This window comes from Cervus elaphus, chromosome X (assembly GCF_910594005.1).
Source record: "Cervus elaphus chromosome X, mCerEla1.1, whole genome shotgun sequence".
NCBI classification, from domain to species: domain Eukaryota; kingdom Metazoa; phylum Chordata; class Mammalia; order Artiodactyla; family Cervidae; genus Cervus; species Cervus elaphus.
In genome coordinates, this window is record NC_057848.1 from 30,420,410 (window position 1) to 30,444,288 (window position 23,879).

General features: G+C 36.4%; 1 protein-coding gene across 5 annotated transcripts in view; it reads right to left on the reverse strand.

Annotated features, from left to right (window-relative positions):
• Positions 1 to 16,903: 16,903 nt before the first annotated feature.
• The window catches only part of RBM41 (RNA binding motif protein 41), a 74,593-nt gene continuing 67,617 nt past the window's right edge, over positions 16,904 to 23,879 (reverse strand). For 3 of the 5 annotated variants that reach the window (XM_043895687.1, XM_043895686.1, XM_043895690.1), the window contains 2 exons: positions 21,812 to 21,959; positions 16,904 to 19,612 (listed from right to left, as the gene is read on the reverse strand). In XM_043895687.1, the coding sequence (XP_043751622.1) occupies positions 19,446 to 19,612; positions 21,812 to 21,959 (315 nt within the window). In that variant the 3' untranslated portion in view covers positions 16,904 to 19,445. The remainder of the gene's footprint in view (positions 19,613 to 21,811; positions 21,960 to 23,879) is intronic. The other 2 variants (XM_043895689.1, XM_043895688.1) reach the window with 1 other exon arrangement.

A 23,879-nucleotide genomic window follows, 5' to 3' on the forward strand; every position in this document is an offset into this window, starting at 1 on the left:
TGAAAGTCCTGTACACTGAAAAGTATAATATACCGATGAAAGAAATTGAAGAGTCACAAATAAATGGAAAAGATATTTTATTATCACAAATTAGTAGACTTAATATTGTTAAAATGCCTATACCACCCAAAGCAATCTACAGATTCAATGATATCCCTTTCAAATTTCTAATGGCATGTTTCACAGAACTAGAACAAAAAAATTCTAAAAATTTATATGAAATCACAAAATATCCCAAATAGCTAAAATGTCTTAAGAGGGAAGAATGAAACTGGAGCTATTACTCTCCCTGATTTTAAACTATCCTACAAAACTACAGTAATCAACACAGTATGGTATTGGCACAAAAACAGAGACACAGATCAGTGGAACAGAAGTGGAACAGGGTTGGAAATGAACCCACAGGTATGTGAACAATTAATCTGCAACAAAGGATCAAGAAATAAACATTGGAGAAATGATACTCTCTTCCATAAATGGTGTTAGGAAATCCAGACAGCCACATGCAAAAGAATTAAACAGAACCACTATCTTACATCATACACAAAAACTAACTCAAAATGGACAGCCACATGCAAAAGAATTAAACAGAACCACTATCTTACATCATACACAAAAACTAACTCAAAATGGATTAAAGACTTGAATGTAATACCTGAAACCATAAAATTCCTAGAAGAAAACATAGATGGTAACCTCACTGACATCAGTCTTAGTAATGTTCTATGGATTTGACTCCAAAGAAAAAGGAAACAAGCAAAAATAAACAAAGGACTACATTAATCTAAAAAGCCTCTAGACAGTGAAGCAAACCATCATCAAAATGAAAATGCAACCTAATGAATGGGAGTAGATATTTGCAAATCTACATAGATACGTAGATATAGCCAATAAAGAGTTAATATCCAAAAAGAATTCATATAACTCAACAACAAAAAAACAACCCAATTAAAAATGGGCAAAGGATCCAAATAGGCCACTTTCCAAAGACATAGACATGGCCAACACTCACATTAAGAGATACTCACCATCACTAATTATTAGGGATATCCAAATAAAAGCCAAAATGAGACATCACTTCAAAACTGTTAGAATGGCTATTATTGAAAAGACAAGAAGTAACAAATGTTGGAGAGGATGTGGAGGAAAAGGAACCTTTGTATACTGTTTGTGGGACTATAAATTGGTACAGTCATTATGGAAAACTGTATGGAGTTTCCTCAAATACTTATGAATATATTCCACTTCTGAGTGGAACAGAAACATGAAAACAGTAATTAAAAAAGATAAATGCACCCCTGTGTTCATTGAAGCATTATTTACAAGAGCCAAGATATGGTAACAACCTAAGTGTCCATCAATGGATGAATGGTTAAGGAAGATGTAGTATATACACAGAATGGAATATTAGCCAGCTACAAAAAAGAATGACATCCTGCCATTTATGACAAAGTGGATGGACTTTGAAGATCTTATGCTAAGTGAAGTAAGTCAGATGGAGAAACACAAATACTGTATGATTTCATTCATATGTGTAATCTAAAGAAAGGACACAAATGAACAAACAAAATAAAACAAAAATTCATTGATGAGATTAGTGGGAATCTAATCTCAGAGGGGAAGGGGCCTGGAGGGGTGGGTGAAACAGAAGGAGGTCAACTGTATGGTGATGGATAACTAGACTTGTGGTGATCATTTTGTAGTATATACAGATATCAAATTATAATGCTGTATACCTGAATATATTTTTTAAAAAGAGAATAGAGTGTTTCAAGAAAGCGGGAGTGGTAAACTGCATTGGATGTAGTTGAGCAGTTGAGATGAGGACAGAGAAATTACCACTGATTTGGCAAGATGGATGGGAGAGGTGTTACCAAAGACCTAGTAAAGAATGATGTCTTACTGAAGCAAATTTAGGGGAAAATGAAAGTGGAGACAATGAATTTATAGAGAACTTCAAGAAATTGTGCTGAGTGGAATAGAGAAATGGAGCAATAGCTTGGTTGTAAGTTTTTTTTTTTTTAATAAATGGGACATACTATACCATATTTATCTGCTGATGGAAATAATAGACTGGTGACACAGGGAGTATAAATACATGTGTTATGCTTTGAGAAGTGAGCTTCCCCAGTGGCTCAGCAGTAAAGAATCTACCTGCAATGCAGGAGACATGGGCTCTATCCCTGGGTAGGGAAGATCCCCTGGAGGACGGCATGGCAACCCACTCCAGTATACTTGGAGAATCCCATGGACAGAGGAGCCTGGTGGGCTACAGTTCACAGTGTCTCAAAGAGTTGGACACGACTGAAGCAACTGAGCACACATGCACATAAGACTTGAGAAATGAGAGAACTGAAATCCAAAGTACAAACAAAGGGGATGTAATGATAATCTTTTATTTATTGAACTCATAGCATGTACCAGATACTATTCCAATACCTTATAGGCATTCATTTAGTCCTCAAAACAACCCTATGGGGGTAGATACTATTATTGTTGTTAAGTTGCTAAGTTGTGTCTGACTCTTTTGTGACCCCATGGACTGTAGCCCAACAGGCTCTTCTGTCCATGGGATTTCTCAGGCAAGAATACTGGAGTGGGTTGCTATTTCCTTCTCCAAGATACTATTACCCATATTAATTTTAAAAATAAAAAAAACTAAGGCATAGCAAGATTAACTTGTTCAAAGCCACATGGCCAGTAAATTATAGTCAGTATTTGAACATGGCATTATATCCCATACTCTTAACTACAGTGAATGGAGGATGCTAGAATGGAGGCACAAACATAAGTAGACAGTAGATTTGGTGATAAAAAGATAAAGCAATCATCTGATTGCTTTTATTTACACAGTGAAATAAGAAACAAAGGTCCACATCAATATATATAGATCAGTCTCATTCCTTTTAATGCCAACATGATACTTTATCATACGGTTGTGCCACAATTTAATTACTTAACTAATAAGTCCCCTATCAAGGAACTTTTGTTTGCAGATTTTTGTTATTACAATGCTGCAACAAATATTCTTGTGTATACTCAGTTCAGTCACTCAGTCATGTCTGACTCTTTGTGACCCCATAGACAGCAGTACTCCAGGCTTTCCTGTTCATCACCAACTCCCGGAGCTTGCTCAAACTCATGTCCATCGAGTCGGTGATGCCATCCAACCATCTCATCCTCTTTCAGCCCCTTTTCCTCCTGCCTTCAATCTTTCCCAGCATCAGAGTCTTTTTCAATGAGTCGGTTCTTCACATCAGGTGGCCAAAGTATTGGAGCTTCAGCTTCAGCATCAGTCCTTCCAATGAATATTCAGGGTTGATTTCCTTTAGAATTGACTGATTTCCTTTAGGATGGACTGGTTGGATCTCCTTGCTGTTCAAGGGACTCTCAAGAGTCTTCTCCAATACCACAGTTCAAAAGCATCAATTCTTTGGCCCTCAGCTTTCTTTAGGGTCCTACTCTGATATCCATACATGACTACTGGAAAAACTACAGCTTTGTTAGTAAAGTAATGTCTCTGCTTTATAATATGATGTCTAGGTTTGTCAAAGCTTTTCTTCCAAGGAGCAAACGTCTTTTAATTTCACTGCAGTCACCATCTGCAGTGATTTTGGAGACCAAAAACGTAAAGTCTGTCCCTGTTTCCACTGTTTCCCCTTCTATTTGCCATGAAGTGATGAGACCAGATGCCATGACCTTAGTTTTTTGAATGCTGAGTTTTAAGCCAACTTTTTCACTCTCCTCTTTCACTTTATCAAGAGGTTTTTTTTTATCAAGAGGTTCCTTTTCACTTTATGCCATAAGGGTGGTGTCATCTGCATATCGTAAGTTGTTGATATTTCTCCCTGCAATCTTGATTCCAGTTTGTGCTTCATCCAGTCTGGCATTTCACATGATGTACTCTGCATATAAGTTAAATAAGCAAGGTGACAATATACATCCTTAAGGTATTCCTTTCCCAAGTTGGAACCAGTCTGTTGTTTCATGTCTGGTTCTAACTGTTGCTGCTTGACCTGCATACAGATTTCTCAGGAGGCAGGTCAGGTGGTCTAGTATTCCCATCTCTTTAAGAATTTTCCACAATTTGTTGTGATCCACACAAAGGCTTTAGCATAGTCAGTGAAGCAGTAGATGTTCTTCTGGAACTCTCTTGCTTTTTCTATGATCCGAGGGATGTTGGCAATTTGATCTCTGGTTCCTCTAATACAGCTTTAACATCTGGAAGTTCTTGGCTCATGTACTATTGAAGCCTAGCTTGGAGAATTTTGAACATTACTTTGCTAGCATGTGAGATGAGTGCAATTTTTTGGTAGTTTGAACATTCTTGTGTGTATATATATACATATATATAATATTTGAACATATTTATAAGTATTTATGTATAATGGACTTATAGAATTAGATTTTCTAGATCTTCACAATTAAAATTTTAAAAGATATTGCCAATTGTCCTCTTAAAAAATTATACTTGAGGGAGGAGCCAAGATGGCGGAGGAGTAGGACGGGGAGACCACTTTCTCTCCTACAAATTCATCAAAAGAATAACTGAATGCAGAGCAAACCTCACAAAACAACTTCTGATCGCTAGCTGAGGTCATCAGGCGCCCAGAAAAGCAGACCATTGTCTTCGAAAGGAGGTAGGACAAAATATAAAAGATAAAAAGTGAGACAAAAGAGCTAAGGACGGAGACCCGTCCCGGGAAGGGAGTCTTAGGCGGCCTTGCTTGGGCTAGGGTCCGGGCCTGAGTGCCCTGAGGACAATCGGAGGGAGCTTCTGTGAGGTGCCAACTTGAACTGTGGGAGACCAAAAGAGAGAAAATTAACCGGCCGGAACACACTGCCGGCCGTTCGCAGAACAAAGGGACGGAGAAAGTCCCGAGAAGAGCTCGCAGGCTGCGGACCGGTCCAGCCCCGCCGGAGGCAGGAGGCAGGGGGGAGGGGAAGGTCGCGGCGAGACACAGGGCGCAGGCACCCGACCGGCGCGGGCGGGGACTGGGGCTGAGGACGCGGAGGGCGGAAGGCGCGCGCACCCGACTGGCGCCAGCGGAAACTGAGACTGGGTCCGCGGAAGGGAGTGGGCGCGCCACACCTGGGGATAGTGCGCCCATCAAGCCCCTCGCTGCCTGGACCGCTCTGACGGGGAAGGCACAGAGAGCAGGCGCAGCTTTTCCTTCCGCGCTTTTGTGTAACACCCGAGGGCTGGAACCTAGCGCAGCGCGGGGCGCGCTCCATATAGAACAGCCGGGAGCCTGAGCAGCGCAGACGGAGAAAGCAGCGTCAGCCCCTCCCGGCAGCGCCAGTCCGCCCCCGCAGGGCCAGCCCCTCCCCGCAGCGTCAGCCCCGCCCCGCAGCGCCAGCCCCGCCCCGCAGCGCCAGCCCCTCCCCGCAGCGTCAGCCCCGCCCCACAGCGCAACGGAACTAGCTAACTGAATAAGAGTCCACCTCCACCCGCCTGTGTCAGGGCGGAAATGAGGCTCTGAAGAGACCGGCAAACAGAAGCCAAATAAACAAAGGGAACCGCTTCAGAAGGGACTGGTGCAACAGATTAAAATCCCTGTAGAAAACACCGACTTCACCGGAAGGGCCCTGTAGATATCGAGAAGTGTAAGCTAGAACGAGGAGCTATCTGAAACTGAGCCGAACCCACACTGACCGCAACAGCTCCAGAGAAACTCCTAGATATATTTTTACTTTTTTTTTCTAAGTAAGGAAAAGAAAAAAAAATTTTTTTTTCTTTTTATATTTTTTCTTTTTTATTTTTTCTCTTTTATTTTCCTTTAAAATTCCCTATTACTCCCCCATTACTCCTTAACTTTCATTTTCATAGATTTTTACGATTTTTTTAATTAGGGGAAAAAAAAATTTTTTTTTTCTTTCTTTCTTTTTTTTTTTGTTTTTTTTTCTTTTTTTTCTTTTTCTTTTTTTTTTCTTTTTTCTTCTTTTTTTTCCTTTCCGTTTTCTCTTTTATTTTCTATTTTTCTTTTTCTCTTATTTCTTTTAAAGTCCTCTAGTACTCCTCTACTACTCTTCATTTTCATTTTCACTACACTATAACCTTACAAAAAAAAAAAAAAAAAAAAGAGAAGCCCTATCTTTAAACCGAAGATTATTCTCTCCCAATCTTGACTCTCTGTTTTCTACCTCAGAACACCTCTATTTCCTCCTTTCCCCTTCTCTTCCCAATCCAATTCTGTGAATCCTTGTAGGTGTCTGAGATACGGAGAACACTCTGGGAACAGACAGCTGCGTAGATCTGTCTCTCTCCTCTTGAGTCCCCCTTTTTCTCCTCCTGCTCATCTCTATCTCCCTCCTCCCTTTTCTCCTGTTCATGTAACTCTGTGAACCTCTCTGGGTGTCCCTAACGGGGGAGAATCTTTTCGCCATTAACCTAGAAGTTTTATTATCAGTGCTGTATAGTTGGAGAAGTCCTGAGACTACAGGAAGAATAAAACTGAAATCCAGAGGCAGGAAACTTAAGCCCAAAACCTGAGAACACCAGAAAACTCCTGACTACATGGAACTTTAAGTAATAAGTGACCGTCCAAAAGCCTCCATACCTACACTGAAACCAACCACCACCCAAGAGCCAGTAAGTTTTAGAGCAAGACATACCACGCAAATTCTCCAGCAACACAGGAACATAGCCCCGAATGTCAACATACAGGCTGCCCAAGGTCACACCTAACACATAGACCCATCTCAAAACTCATTACTGGGCACTCCATTGCTCTCCAAAAAGAAGGAATCAAGTTCCACGCACCAGTACACTGATGCAAGCTTCCCTAACCGGGAAACCTTGACAAGCCAATCGTCTAACCCCACCCACTGGGTAAATCCTCCACAATAAAAAGGAACCACAGACCTCCAGAATACAGAAAGTCCACTCCAGACACAGCAATCTAAACAAGATGAAAAGGCAAAGAAATACCCAACAGGTAAAGGAAAATGGAAAATGCCCACCAAGTCAAACAAAAGAGGAGGAGATAGGGAATCTACCTGAAAAAGAATTTAGAATAATGATAATAAAAATGATCCAAAATCTTGAAAACAAAATGGAGTTACAGATAAATAGCCTGGAGACAAAGATTGAAAAGATACAAGAATTGTTTAATAAAGACCTAGAAGAAATAAAAAAGAGTCAATTAAAAATGAACAATGCAATGAATGAGATCAAAAACACTTTGGAGGGAACCAAGAGTAGAATAACGGAGGCAGAAGATAGGATAAGTGAGGTAGAAGATAAAATGGTGGAAATAAATGAAGCAGAGAGGAAAAAAGAAAAAAGGATCAAAAGAAATGAGGACAACCTCAGGGACCTCTGGGACAATGTGAAACGCCCCAACATTCGAATCATAGGAGTCCCAGAAGAAGAAGACAAAAAGAAAGGCCATGAGAAAATACTTGAAGAGATAATAGCTGAAAACTTCCCTAAAATGGGGAAGGAAATAGTCACTCAAGTCCAAGAAACCCAGAGGGTCCCAAACAGGATAAACCCAAGGCGAAACACCCCAAGACACATATTAATCAAACTAACAAAGATCAAACACAAAGAACAATATTAAAAGCAGCAAGGGAAAAACAACAAATAACACACAAAGGGATTCCCATAAGGATAACAGCTGACCTATCAATAGAAACCCTCCAGGCCAGAAGGGAATGGCAGGACGTCCTGAAAGTAATGAAAGAGAATAACCTACAACCTAGATTACTGTATCCAGCAAGGATCTCATTCAGATATGAAGGAGAACTCAAAAGCTTTACAGATAAGCAAAAGCTGAGAGAATTCAGCACCACCAAACCAGCTCTTCAACAAATGCTAAAGGATCTTCTCTAGACAGGAAATGCAGAAAGGTTGTGTAAACGTGAACCCAAAACAACAAAGTAAATGGCAACGGGACCACACCTATCAATAATTACCTTAAATGTAAATGGGTTGAATGCCCCAACCAAAAGACAAAGATTGGCTGAATGGATACAAAAACAAGACCCCCATATATGCTGTCTACAAGAGACCCACCTCAAAACAAGAGACACATACAGACTAAAAGTGAAGGGCTGGAAAAAAATATTTCATGCAAATGGAGACCAAAAGAAAGCAGGAGTCGCAATACTCATATCAGATAAAATAGACTTTCAAATAAAAGCTGTGAAAAGAGACAAAGAAGGACACTACATAATGATCAAAGGATCAATCCAAGAAGAAGATATAACAATTATAAATATATATGCACCCAACATAGGAGCACCGCAATATGTACGGCAAACACTAACGAGTATGAAAGAGGAAATTAATAGTAACACAATAATAGTGGGAGACTTTAATACCCCACTCACAACTATGGATAGATCAACTAAACAGAAAATTAACAAGGAAACACAAACTTTAAATGACACAATGGACCAGCTAGACCTAATTGATATCTATAGGACATTTCACCCCAAAACAATCAACTTCACCTTTTTCTCAAGTGCACACGGAACCTTCTCCAGAATAGATCACATCCTGGGCCATAAATCTAGTCTTGGAAAATTCAAAAAAATTGAAATAATTCCAGTCATCTTTTCTGACCACAGTGCAGTAAGATTAGATCTCAATTACAGGAAAAAAATTGTTAAAAATTCAAACACCTGGAGGCTAAATAACACGCTTCTGAATAACCAACAAATCATAGAAGAAATCAAAAAAGAAATCAAAATATGCATAGAAATGAATGAAAATGAAAACACAACAACCCAAAACCTATGGGACACTGTAAAAGCAGTGCTAAGGGGAAGGTTCATAGCATTACAGGCTTACATCAAGAAACAAGAAAAAAGCCAAATAAATAACCTAACTCTACACCTAAAGCAATTAGAGAAGGAAGAAATGAAGAACCCCAGGGTTAGCAGAAGGAAAGAAATCTTAAAAATTAAGGCAGAAATAAATGCAATAGAAACTAAAGAGACCATAGCAAAAATCAACAAAGCTAAAAGCTGGTTTTTTGAAAAAATAAACAAAATTGACAAACCATTAGCAAGACTCATTAAGAAACAAAGAGAGAAGAACCAAATTAACAAAATTAGAAATGAAAATGGAGAGATCACAACAGACAACACTGAAATACAAAGGATCATAAGAGACTACTACCAGCAGCTCTATGCCAATAAAATGGACAACTTGGATGAAATGGACAAATTCTTAGAAAAGTATAACTTTCCAAAACTGAACCAGGAAGAAATAGATCTTAACAGACCCATCACAGGCAAGGAAATCGAAACTGTAATCAAAAATCTTCCAGCAAACAAAAGCCCAGGACCAGATGGCTTCACAGCTGAATTCTACCAAAAATTTAGAGAAGAGCTAACACCTACCTTACTCAAACTCTTCCAGAAAATTGCAGAAGAAGGTAAACTTCCAAACTCATTCTATGAGGCCACCATCACCCTAATTCCAAAACCTGACAAAGATGCCACAAAAAAAGAAAACTACAGGCCAATATCACTGATGAACATAGATGCGAAAATCCTTAACAAAATTCTAGCAAACAGAATCCAACAACATATTAAAAAAATCATACACCACGACCAAGTGGGCTTTATCCCAGGAATGCAAGGATTCTTCAATATCCGCAAATCAATCAATGTAATACACCACATTAACAAATTGAAAGATAAAAACCATATGATTATCTCAATAGATGCAGAGAAAGCCTTTGACAAAATTCAACACTCATTTATGATTAAAACTCTCCAAAAAGCAGGAATAGAAGGAACATACCTCAACATAATAAAAGCTATATATGACAAACCCACAGCAAGCATCACCCTCAATGGTGAAAAATTGAAAGCATTTCCCCTGAAATCAGGAACAAGACAAGGGTGCCCACTCTCACCACTACTGTTCAACATAGTGTTGGAAGTTTTGGCCACAGCAATCAGAGCAGAAAAAGAAGTAAAAGGAATCCAGATAGGAAAAGAAGAAGTGAAACTCTCACTGTTTGCAGATGACATGATCCTCTACATAGAAAACCCTAAAGACTCTACCAGAAAATTACTAGAACTAATCAATGAATATAGTAAAGTTGCAGGATATAAAATTAACACACAGAAATCCCTTGCATTCCTATATACTAACAATGAAAAAACAGAAAGAGAAATTAAGGAAACAATACCATTCACCATTGCAACAAAAAGAATAAAATACTTAGGAGTATATCTACCTAAAGAAACAAAAGACCTATACATAGAAAACTATAAAACACTGATGAAAGAAATCAAAGAGGACACAAACAGATGGAGAAACATACTGTGTTCATGGATTGGAAGAATCAATATTGTCAAAATGGCTATTCTACCCAAAGCAATCTATAGATTCAATGCAATCCCTATCAAGCTACCAACGGTATTTTTCACAGAACTAGACCAAAGAATTTCACAATTTGTATGGAAATACAAAAAACCTCGAATAGCCAAAGTAATCTTGAAAAAGAAGAATGGAACTGGAGGAATTAACCTGCCTGACTTCAGACTCTACTACAAAGCCACAGTCATCAAGACAGTGTGGTACTGGCACAAAGACAGAAATATAGACCAATGGAACAGAATAGAAAGCCCAGAGATAAATCCACGAACCTATGGACACCTTATCTTTGACAAAGGAGGCAAGGATATACAATGGAAAAAAGACAACCTCTTTAACAATGGTGCTGGGAAAACTGGTCAACCACTTGCAAAAGAATGAAACTAGAACACTTTCTAACACCATACACAAAAATAAACTCAAAATGGATTAAAGATCTAAATGTAAGACCAGAAACTATAAAACTCCTAGAGGAGAACATAGGCAAAACACTCTCCGACATAAATCACAGCAAGATCCTCTATGACCCACCTCCCAGAATATTGGAAATAAAAGCAAAAATAAACAAATGGGATCTAATGAAACTTAAAAGCTTTTGCACTACAAAAGAAACTATAAGTAAGGTGAAAAGACAGCCGTCAGATTGGGAGAAAATAATAGCAAATGAAGAAACAGACAAAGGATTAATCTCAAAAATATACAAGCAACTCCTGCAGCTCAATTCCAGAAAAATAAATGACCCAATCAAAAAATGGGCCAGAGAACTAAACAGACATTTCTCCAAAGAAGACATACAGATGGCTAACAAACACATGAAAAGGTGCTCAACATCACTCATTATTAGAGAAATGCAAATCAAAACCACAATGAGGTACCATTACACACCAGTCAGGATGGCTGCTATCCAAAAGTCTACAAGCAATAAATGCTGGAGAGGGTGTGGAGAAAAGGGAACCCTCTTACACTGTTGGTGGGAATGCAAACTAGTACAGCCACTATGGAAAACAGTGTGGAGATTCCTTAAAAAACTGGAAATAGAACTGCCATATGACCCAGCAATCCCACTTCTGGGCATACACACTGAGGAAACCAGATCTGAAAGAGACACGTGCACCCCAATGTTCATCGCAGCACTGTTTATAATAGCCAGGACATGGAAGCAACCTAGATGCCCATCAGCAGATGAATGGATAAGGAAGCTGTGGTACATATACACCATGGAATTTTACTCAGCCGTCAAAAAGAATTCATTTGAACCAGTCCTAATGAGATGGATGAAACTGGAGCCCCTTATACAGAGTGAAGTAAGCCAGAAAGATAAAGAACATTACAGCATACTAACACATATATATGGAATTTAGAAAGATGGTAACGATAACCCTATATGCAAAACAGAAAAAGAGACACAGAAATACAAAACAGACTTTTGAACTCTGTGGGAGAAGGTGAGGGTGGGATGTTTCAAAAGAACAGCATGTATACTATCTATGGTGAAACAGATCACCAGCCCAGGTGGGATGCATGAGACAAGTGCTTGGGCCTGGTACACTGGGAAGACCCAGAGGAACCGGGTGGAGAGGGAGATGGGAGGGGGGATCGGGATGGGGAATAAGTGTAAATCTATGGCTGATTCATATCAATGTATGACAAAACCCACTGAAATGTTGTGAAGTAATTAGCCTCCAACTAATAAAAAAATTAAAAAAAAAAAAGATTATACTTATTTATACATTCATCCAATGTATATGAGTGTCTGTTTTCCATATCCTTGGAAATATACGATGTTATCAATCTTTACAATATTGACTTTCTGAAGGTTGTAGAAACATAACACATAGTATGCAGATCTTGGTTTCTAAATACCACTTTTTTTCCAATAAAAGGAACTAGGGAACCATGTAGAAATGGTTGATTCTAGTACTGGGTTAGGGAATATTTTACCTGGAAAGATAAGCCTGGAAAATCTTATAATGAAAGAAAATAAAGTAGGCAAAAAATGGAGACATCAAAATGACGTAGAAGCTCCCAATGGCCAAGGCTGGAACAATTTGAACAACAAAACAATGACAGCATTAGGTTATAAGTCATAAAAAAACATCCATTAGTCTACACTGCTATAAGTAAATATGTGAATAAATGGGCGAGGAGGGTAATCTTCCTCATAGAATTTCAATTAATTCAAACAGATGAAGTAGAAGAAATAGAAAATCACCATTAGGTAAATATCACAGTAGTTAATTGTCACCATAAGAACCACTGATGAAAGCTAAACTTAGTGGACAAAAGTATGATGAGAAAAGAATGTTTGAATGGTCTCAATATATCTTCCTATAAGGTATTTATTAATTATAAAGAGGAAAATAGTAACTTTACTGTGAAGCATAGCAGACACTACCTTAACCAGGTGATCAAGGTTACATGTCACCAGTATTAAGACACATCAGCATCAGATATCTTCTGGTATGATGTACTAAAAAGGACATAACATCATTTCTGTGGTATCCTTACCAAATATACATAACATCAATCTAATAATGACAAAATATCAGAGAAACCCCAATTAGGGACATTCTACAGAATAACTGATCAATGAGAACTGTCACAGTTAGGAATAGATTAAGGATACACGATAACAAAGTGCAATGTGAGATCCTAGATCATAAAAGGACATTAGTAGGACAGATGGAAAAAATCAAATAAGGTCTGCACATTAGTTAATAGTACTGCATCAATATTATTTTCTTAGTTAACTTTTCTATGGTTATGTAAGATGTTAACATTGGGGGAACTAAGTGAAGGAAATATGGGAACTCTTACTATTTGACTTTTCTATAAACTGAAAAAGGCTTTTAAAAAAGAGCTAATTGCAAATTTCATGGCAGTCTAGTAGTTAGGATTCCATGCTTTCACAGTGGAGGGCCAGGTTCAATCCCTAGTTGGGGAACTAAGATCCCACAAGCCACATGGCATGGCCAAAACAACAACAAAAAACAAAAAAGAGAGCTAATTGTTCTAATTTGTATTAATACTCTGAACATTCTAAATTTTCTAAGTTTATCATTTATATTTGTTTCTCTATAAATTTTTTTTTGTTTACCCACTTTTTAATTGGATTACTGACTTTAGTATACTAAGAAAACTATATGAATTCTATATTGAAGAAATTAGCTTCTGGGTGTGGCAAATTATTTTCCAGTTTGTCCTTTGATTTTTTTTTTTGGTGGGTTAGTGTGTATATGGGTATATAGATTTTTTAAATGATTTCTGCAGACCTGTAGGCAGAAAATAAGGAAAATAGTCAAGTGGCTTTAAGTCTTCAAAGTAATCCAAAGACCACAGAATAGGAATAATATTTTATGGAAATGAATTTAAGAAACTTTCTTTCCTCCATTAAAAGTTACATTTATTGAAACATTTACATACAGTAAAATTCATCCTTTCTGGTGTACAATTCTAGGAGTTATCACAAATGCATACACTCATGTAAGTATAATCAAGATACAGAAAATTTCCATTATTAAACAAATTCCTTGTGCTACCATTTTGTAATCAGTCTCTTATTTTTAACCTGTCATCCACTGACTCATTCTGTTCCCATAGTTTTGTCCTTTTCAGAATGTTATATAAATGGAATCTAACAGTAAGTAGCCTTTTGAGTTTGGCTCTTTTACTTAGCAAAATGCATTTGAACTTTATCCAAGCTGTTGCATGTATCATATAGCTCATCATAGTTTTTATTGCTGAGTAGGATTCCCTTGTATGGGTATACCACAGTTTATCTATGCACCAGTTGAGGGACATCCTCTGTTTTTATTTTCCTTTATTGTTAATGGTCTGTAGGTCTAGTAAAGGGCAGAGGTGAGATTTTATACAACAGGAAGAAGTTTCTTCTGAAAAGTCCACCTTAGAAGTATGCTCCTGGGTAACATGTGCAAAAGGTTATACCAGGATAACTTACTTCTTGTCCTTTAAACTATATTTAAAGTTGGAGTTAATCCAAAGTGAGCAGTTTATCAAAGGAATAGATGTTTTTCCTGAGTATAGTTAGATGATATCCTCAGAGCAGGCCTGACAAATATTCTGGAATGCAAGTCACTGGCAGAGTATTAAATTTTTCTTTATTAAAAAACACTGAAAAAAGTAAAAATCAGCCCAAATCACACTTTAAAAATTTTATAAAGCAAAAGTTCCCTTTCAGTCTATCCAATCACATCTCTAAAAGGTTTACAATTTGGTATGTATATTTCCCAGGTTTTTCCTAAGTTTATTCAGAAATATCTATATATACATATATCATATGTATACAAGTGCTTTTGTATATTAAAAAAGTATTCACATATACATATATATTTTTTAACTTATTACAAAATCCTAGACACTATACAGATCAGAATGCATTAATAGATATACCTCCATTATTTTAATGGCTGTATAGTATTCCATTAAATGTATGCATCATAATTTATCCTTTCTCACACTGATGGACATTTAGTTTATACCCACTATTTCAGTGTGTGTGACTTTATTAAAATATAACTTGGATATCATAAAATTCACTCATTTAAAGTATATAATTCATGGTTTGTACTATAATAACCAAGTTGTACAATTATCATCACAATCAATTTTAGAACATTTTCATCAAGTTCTAAAGAAACCTTATACACTTCAGCTATTGCCCCCAGCCCTAAGCAACCACTAATATACTTTCTGTCACTATATATTTGGAATCATATAAAATACAGTCTTTGGGAATAGCAGCTGTCATTTAGCATGTTTTCAGTATCCTTCCACATTATAGCATATTTACCAGATATGTTCCCTCCTCTTCTACTTTTTGGAAGAATTTTTGAAGAATTTGTATTAATTCTTCTTCAATGTTTGTGAGAGTTAACCTGAGAATCCATATATGTTTATGCTTTTCTTTTTGGGTATTTAAAAAGTTTTAATTAGTCTCTTATTATAGGTATTTTCAGATTTTCTTTGTTCTCCCTTTCTCAACAATTGGTTTCAGTAATTTGTGTCTTTCTAGGAATGTGTTCATTACAAATAAGTTATCTAATTTATTGACATAAAATTGTTCATGATGTTCCTTCATAATTTTCTTTAAATTTCTATAAGATTTGTAGTAATGTTCCCTCCTTCATTTCTGATCCTAGCAATTTGAGTCTTTTTTCCCTGGCCAACCTAGTGAAAGGTTTTTCAATTTTGTTGGTCTTTACATAGAGCCAACTTCTGGTTTCATTAACTTTTTATTCTCTACGCCATTTACTTATCTAATCTTTCATATTTCCTTCCTTCTGCTTTTTCTAGTTAGTTTTCTTCTCTTTGTCCAGTGTCTTTTTTTTTCCAATTATTTTTATTAGTTGGAGGCTAATTACTTCACAACATTGCAGTGGGTTTTGTCATACATTGACATGAATCAGCCATGGAGTTACATATATTCCTCATCCCGATCCCCCCTCCCACCTCCCTCTCCACCCGATTCCTCTGGGTCTTCCCAGTGCACCAGGCCCGAGCACTTGTCTCATGCATCCCACCTGGGCTGGTGACCTGTTTCACTATAGAGTCTTAATGTACAAAGTGAGGTTATTGATATGTGATATTTCCTCTTTTTAATTACAGGCATTTACACTTATAAATTTTTTTCTAAGCATTGCTTTAGGTACATCCCATAAGTTTGGGGATGCTGTATGTTCATTTTCACTCATCTCAAATTAACCTTGTAATTCCTTCTTTGACATATTGGTCATTTAAAAGTGTATCTAATTCCTATTTGTGTCTGCTGACTTTCTATTATTGATTTCTAACAGGAGTTTCATTCTATATGGTCAGAGAACATACTTTGCATAGTTTGATCCACTTTAATTTACCATGATTTGTTTTATGGTATGTGATATAGCTATGATTTTTCCAGTAGTCATGTATGGATGTGAGAGCTAGACCATAAAGAAGGCTGAGAGCTGAAGAACAGATGATTTCAAACTGTGGTGCTGGAGAAGACTCTTACGAGTCCCTTGGACTACAAGGAGATCAAATCAGTCAATTCTAAAGGAAATCAACCCTGAATATTCATTGGAAGAACTGATGCTGAAGCTGAAGCTCCAATACTTTGAAGAGCCAACTCATTTGAAAAGACCCTGATGTTGGGAAAGATTGAGGGCAGGAGGAGAAGTGAATTGAGGATGAGATGGTTGGATGGCATCACTGACTCACTGGACATGTATTTGAGCAAATTCTGGGAGATAGTGAAAGACAGGGATGCCTGGTGTGCTACAGTCCATGGAGTTGCAAAGAGTTGGGCAAGACTGAGTGACTGAACAACAACAACAAAATGTGGTATGGTCCATCCTGGAGATGTTTCATGTGTATTTAAGAATAATGTGTGTTCTGCTCTTGTTAGGTGAAGGGTTTTATAAGTATCTTTAAGGTCTAGTTGATTTATAGCATTATTCAAGTCTTCTATTCCTTTGTTCATAATTCTGTCTAGTTCTTAATGAAAATGGGATACTCAATCCCCCACTTTTTGTTGTATACTTTTATATTTATCCATTCATTTCAGTTTTAGATTCATGCATTTTGGTGCTCTTTTGTTAGATGCATATGTGCTTATAATAGATGTCATTATCTACAGAATTTTTTTTTTGCTTTAAAGCTCATTTTAAATAGACTTTAGATAATAGTATAGCCACTCCAGCTTTCTTATAATTGCCATTTGCCTGATATTTCTATCCTTTAACCTTCAATCTGTATCTTTGAATCTAAAGTGTGACTACAATAAATAGCATAGAGGTAAGTCTTGTTTGTTTTTCCCATTTGATGATCTCTGCCTTTTGACTAGATTATTTAATCCATTCATACTTCTGTCTCAAGTTTTTATTTCCCCATTCCTCTTTTTACTTTCCTTTGCATTGGACATTTTCTAATAAGACATTTAAGTGTATTTAATATTTTTACTATATATTTTTAGCTATTTTGTTAGTGGTTGCTCTAGGGTTTATCATACACATCTTAACTGGATTCAGCTATATACTAACTAAATTCCAATGAGATATGAAAACCTTATTCTTATGTAAATCTATTTCTTTTCTCATTTTTTGTGATGTTAGTAGTGTTATCTCTACATGTTATAAACCCAGTAATATGTCATCATAATTATTACTTAGTATAATTTCATGTCTTTTAAAGAAGCTGACAGAAGAAAGAGCAAGTATATTATTTACAGCTTTTTTATATTAACCTTCTTATTTCCTATTTCTTGTTTCCATCATTTGTTCCTAGGGATTTGAGTTACCACCTGGAGTCATTAATTCAGTACAGTTTTGTTTCTACCTTTGTCTTGCTATTGGTAAATATATTAGTTTTATATGTAATAGATCCAATAATGCAATTACATATATATTGCTTGATAAAATAGCTTTGAAAATCAATTAAGAAAGAAAAATATATTTTGACTATCTTTTATAATTACATAATTACCTTTACCAGTGCTAATTTTCTGTATGTGTAGATTCAAATTACTGTCTGAGGTCACCTGCTTTCTACCTGAAGAACTTCCTTTGATATTTTCTGCTAGTCAGGTCTGACAGCAACACATTCTCCCAGTTTTTGACTGTGTGGGAGTGTCTTTATTTCATCTTCATTTTTGAAAAACAGCATTATTGAATATGGAATCTATGTTGACAGTTCTTTTTCATTTCAACACTTTGAGTAAATTTTCCCACTGCCACCTCCTTTGTTTCTGATGAGAAGTCATCTGTTACTGAAGTTTCCTTGTAAATGACGCTTCATCTATCTCATTTTGCTTTCGAAAGTTTCGTCTTTGGGTTTTAGCATTCTTATTGTGGTGTGTTTGTGGGTTTCTTGTTTATCTTACTTGGGATTCATTGCGATCTCTTGGATGTGTAGATAATGTTTCTTATCAAATTTGGGGTGTTTACAGCCATTATTTATTGGAATATTTTTTTCTGCTCCTTTCTTTCTCTGATATTCCCATTACAAGTACATTAGAGTGCTTAATGGTTCTATACTCTGTTATGTTTTCATTCTTTTTTCTTTCTGATCTTCATTCTGGATACAATCACATTTAATCATCACAACCCAATGAAGTAATATCACTATCCTCACTTTTATAGATAAAAAAATGAGGCTCAGATTTAATGACTTGCCAAAGTCACAGATTGGTTAAATATGGCTGTGAAGTTCAAACAGGTCTGATTCCAAAGTTTATACTACTTCCTCTATATCATGTCATTTTTCTATTCTCCAGCAACTATAAACAAACAACTGGGGGACTTGGGGCTGGCTGCCTCTCTTCTAGAAAGCTCTTTCTTTCTACCCTCCTTTGGTATTCTTTGCTAGTATGTTCCTCTTCTAAAATTCATATATTTAATCCCTAACATGTACTGACTATGATTCAATGCTTATTGCTTTGAATTCAATCATTATTAAATGATAGCTAGTGTAAATGATTGTGAGAACACTAATGTTTTGATCTAAATTCTTTCATTAGAAAAAATGAACAGATTTTTGAAGACAGTGATAACTTAATAGGGAAGTGTGCATTAAATATTTGCTGACTAACCTATGAAAACTACCTACTGTTACTGCTGAAGGTCTAATTCAACAGCATTTGCTGATGTTTAGGCCCCTGGTCACTTATTTACTAGGTGAATAAAATTAGGGACAAGTGGGATCTAGATAGAAATATTTCAACATTTAATTAGTTTTTTAGTTTTATATATATATAGGAGGCAGTCTTGGAAAGAATGTCATCTCTAGGGACAAATATATAAGACCTAATATAAATTACAATGATTTAAAAAATCCTTGGAAGTAATCTACTGTAATTTATCCTGAGAAAATGATACTTTTTATACACAGCCCTCTACACTCATTATATTGTCTATCCTAGATAATCTTTGATTATAGAAAATGTATTCTGCCAATTCTTTCCAAAAGCTAAAAGGGATTATCTTAATTTTGCTTTCTCTCCCTCAGTTTCTCTTCTTCAATTCCAAACAAACTGTTATCTATACAAAAACCCTAGATCCTAAATTCTGATGTAAAAAAGACCTCCTGGGACTCACAATTTTTGTATCTTCTAACTGCCACTGATTTCAGTAGTATTATCTGTAGTAGATGATATTAGAGAAGCAGCCTGGAGATCTGGCCATTGCTTTTTGTTCTTTCCAAATTCTATCACCAATATTTTCCCACGTAGCTTATATCCATTTACTAGACGCAATGCTTGCCATGCCATTTCTGTATCTAAAAGAGAAAAAAAAACCATTAGTTTATGTATGGCTTAATAATTCAATTTTATTCCAAGTCTAGTTTATGTTGTTTTGCCTTGGAGTACAATGTAGGCTATAAGGCCATATAGTTATTTGAGTTTATTGTGTTTCCCACAATCCCAAATTTGTATAACTCAGCAAGATTAAACTAATGGCAAAGACTAATGACAATAGAATCTTAAAAAGGATGTTTGAGAGTGTCTCCTAATTCAAGGATATAGGTAAAAAAACAAAACAAGGATACAGATGGTGTGCTAAAGAGGGCTAAGCCATATCTAATAATACACAAACCTGCATCTTAGATAACACATTATAGGTGCTAAAAGAATGAAATAATTTTCAAAATAGGAAATATAAAAGAAGTTATTATGGTACTGGGGACATTTTCCTATTAATACTTTCCCTTTTAATTAGAATGTGGTTGTCAGAGCTCTCATTTGGATAAGTTTAAGAATCCCTGTAGGCATATGGAAGCTTGAGGTGTAAGAGTATATAGGGTATAGCAGGACGATTTAATTTATGGGTCTCAGAGTCTAGATGTGGGAAATTAGGAAGGAATGGACTTATTGCCCAGAGTTTGTCAAATCCTAAGTAGACAAGCAATGGTTTTAGATTGAACCAATTTACGTCTTATATGTATGCTCTACAAATTTTCAAATGTATTCATAACTAGTAAAACAGTTATTTAAAAGTACTTAGTGTATAAAGCCTTTTTACTATATATTTTTTCAACTAATGAATCATATTAGGTGGGGTACATGAAATAATATTTTAAGTTTTAAAGGGTTCTTACACTTGAAAGACTGAAAATCACTAGAACTGAGGATCCAAAAACATTCAATGAGATAGGAAAGACGTACAATGCTGTATAAGAAGACTGCAGGGGAACTTGGCATTGCTCATGTGTAAAAGCACTCACCTTTAAGTACATTACTATGCAGTATATAAATTATGATAGTTTAGGGATAATAAAAGGCACAGTTCCTACCTAGCCTCCAACAAAAAAGAAAGACAGTCTGGTCTGTCAAAGAAACTGGAATTCCTATAGAGATACAACTTGTTTAATTACACTTTGTTTTATTATGCTTTGCAGATAATGTGTTTTTTTCCAAAATGAAGGGTTTTAGCAACCCTACACTGTTAGATGATAATATTTTTTACTAAGAATTTTTAAATTAAGGTATGTACATTGTTTTTTGGACAAAATGCTACTGCTCACTTAATATACTACAGTATAGTATAAACACAAGGCTTCCGAGGTGGCTCAGAGGTAAAGAATCTGCCTGCAGGAGACGCAGGAGACGTGGGTTTGATCCCTGCATTGGGAAGATCCCATGGAGGAGGAAATGGCAACCCATTTCAGTATTCTTGCCTGGAAAATTCCGTGGAGAGAGCAGGCTGATGGGCTACAGTCCATGGGGTCGCAAAGAGTCAGACACAACTGAGGAATAGTGCATGCACCCTTTCTCCCAGTCTATGGTGATAATCTGCATCTGATAGTGTAAATGTAACTTTTATATGTACTAGGACAACAAAAAATTCATGCAACTCACTTTATTGAGATAATTCACCTTATTACAGTGGTCTGGAATCTGCAGTATCCCTGAGACATGCCTGTATTATTCTTCCCTATGGTTTAGGATACTGAAGTCATGTATTAGGATGCAAACAACAGTTAAAAAATATATCACCCACTAGTTAATTATGAATTACTAATGAATTAGCATAATATAGCATAATATCATAATAGCTTGCAATCTTACTTCTAAAGGAATAGGGCAAAAAAAATAAAATAAAGGAATAGGGCATAATGCAACTATAAGTGTTCTGATAAGAATACCAATAATTAATGATTAATGTGATTATAACTTGGACTAGAAATATTACTTTCAACAAAGGGAAAGTAAATTTTGATACAGTGAGTAGGAAGTGCCAAGACTGGGTAAAAGAGAGGACAATGGTGTAAGGGGGTGGTGCACTGTCAAAGAAGGAGAGGAAACACAGAAGGGAGAATAGAAAAATGAAAAAAACATGTTTTCCTTAGTTCTCTTCCTTTCCTCCTATGTGCTTCTTTTGTGGGCTATATTTAAATTAGAGAGGGTATACATAGTTGCTAATGAACTTTTTAGTGACTCAGCCATAACTGAGTAATTATCCAGATGCAGCTACTTACTGGGAAAAGTGATAAAAGCCTGCCCCCTCATTCGTCCAGTCATCATTCGGAATTGAATTGGAGGTCCTTTCTTTTCCTGGAACCGAGCGAATAATGAGACAAGATCTCTTTCAGTCACCCGAGGGCTAAGGTTCTTCAGGTATAACACCTAATACAAACCAAGGATCAACAGAAATATCACATTAGGGAGATAAGGCAACTATTTCATTGTGGAAGGACAGTTTCAGATAAAGGTGGTGGATTGAATACATGCATCTAATTTCAATCCCTCCAAAAAAACTTTAGAACTATAGGGACTTAAAAAAATGTAAGGAAGAACAAGGAAATGAGGCAATAGCAACAATATTCTGGAAGCTGTAAAATAACTGAACAAGCATACTCGAGAAAGCTGAATCTTAACTCAGCAGTGGGGGAAACCAAGAACTAATCCAATCCACATCTAAGAATCCTGAAACATTTTAGGAACTGATATATTCTAGTGTCTCTGGGCACTAGAGCTGGAGTTAAGATAGGGTGGGTATGTTAAAAGTTCTTTAAAAAAATTAGATTATATCTTTAAAGATTATATCTTTAAACACCTTCCCCTACAATATGCTACTGGGTAAAGACCACTCCCAATCCTGCTATATACTGGAGGTTCATTCTCTGAACATGGGGAATGTTAGATACCATTGAGGATGTGGATACTGTTCCTGAAAACTAGGCTTTAAGAGAAATGATGCATTCTGAATGATGAGGATACCCCAAACACTTTCCTTCATTTGGCTCCTACAATGCTGGTGGTACCCTCCCCAAGTGAGAGTTCTGAAGTCTTCTCTGGGAAATCTAATCAGCCCCAAGAGGAAAGGTCTAAAAATGCTGATTTAGAATGGGGACTTTCTCCAACAAATGAATGAGCCAGATGACTTTAAGTGAAGCTTAAACTCAATAAGGATCACTCATTTGATCAGAGCTTCCAATCCGTTTTTGACTCCTACTCATAAATATGAGCAGAAATTATCAGGCATCTGAGAAAAGCCACTAATGTGAAAGAGACAGAACAAAAAATAAATAAAAGCAAGTGGGAGAAAACAAACTATGCAAGGAGAAAAAAAAAACTTCAAAGAGCCATCACTAATATACTCAGAGAAAGAAGAGAAAATATTCCATCCGTTAGGAATGAAATGCTTTTTAAAAAAAGAAACATTCAAGAAAATAAACAAAAAGAGCTCTTAAATGTGATTGAACTTAAGTTCTCACTGGCTTAAAATAGATTATTACAAGGTGTTCTAAATAAGTACCTTTGTAATCATAATTAAAATACCTATAGAAGGCACACAAAATGAGAAAGGAAAAAGGCAATTCACTACCAAAAAATTAGCAACAAGGGCTATAAAACAGAAAACAACTAATAAATGGCAATAGTAAATCCTCTCTATCAATAATTACTTTACATATAAATGGATTAAACTCCCTAGTCAAAGACATAGAGTGGTTGAACAAACAAAAAACTAAATGAAAGACCAGAAACCATAAAACTCCTAGAGGAGAACATAGGCAAAACACTCTCCGACATAAATCACAGCAAGATCCTCTATGACCCACCTCCCAGAATATTGGCAATAAAAGCAAAAATAAACAAATGGGACATAATTAAACTTAAAAGCTTTTGCACAACAAAGGAAACTATAAACAAGGTGAAAAGACAGCCTTCAGAATGGGAGAAAATAATAGCAAATGAAGCAACAGACAAAGAATTAATCTCAAAAATATACAAGCAACTCCTGCAGCTCAATTCCAGAAAAATAAACGAACCAATCAAAAAATGGGCCAAAGAACTAAACAGACATTTCTCCAAAGAAGACATACAGATGGCTAACAAACACATTAAAAGATGCTCAACATCACTCATTATTCAGTTCAGTTCAGTTCAGTTCAGTTCAGTCGCTCAGTCGTGTACGACTCTTTGCGATCCCATGAACTGCAGCACGCCAGGCCTCCCTGTCCATCACAAACTCCCGGAGGACATCACAAACACATGTCCATCGAGCCGGTGATGCCATCCAGCCATCTCATCCTCTACCATTAT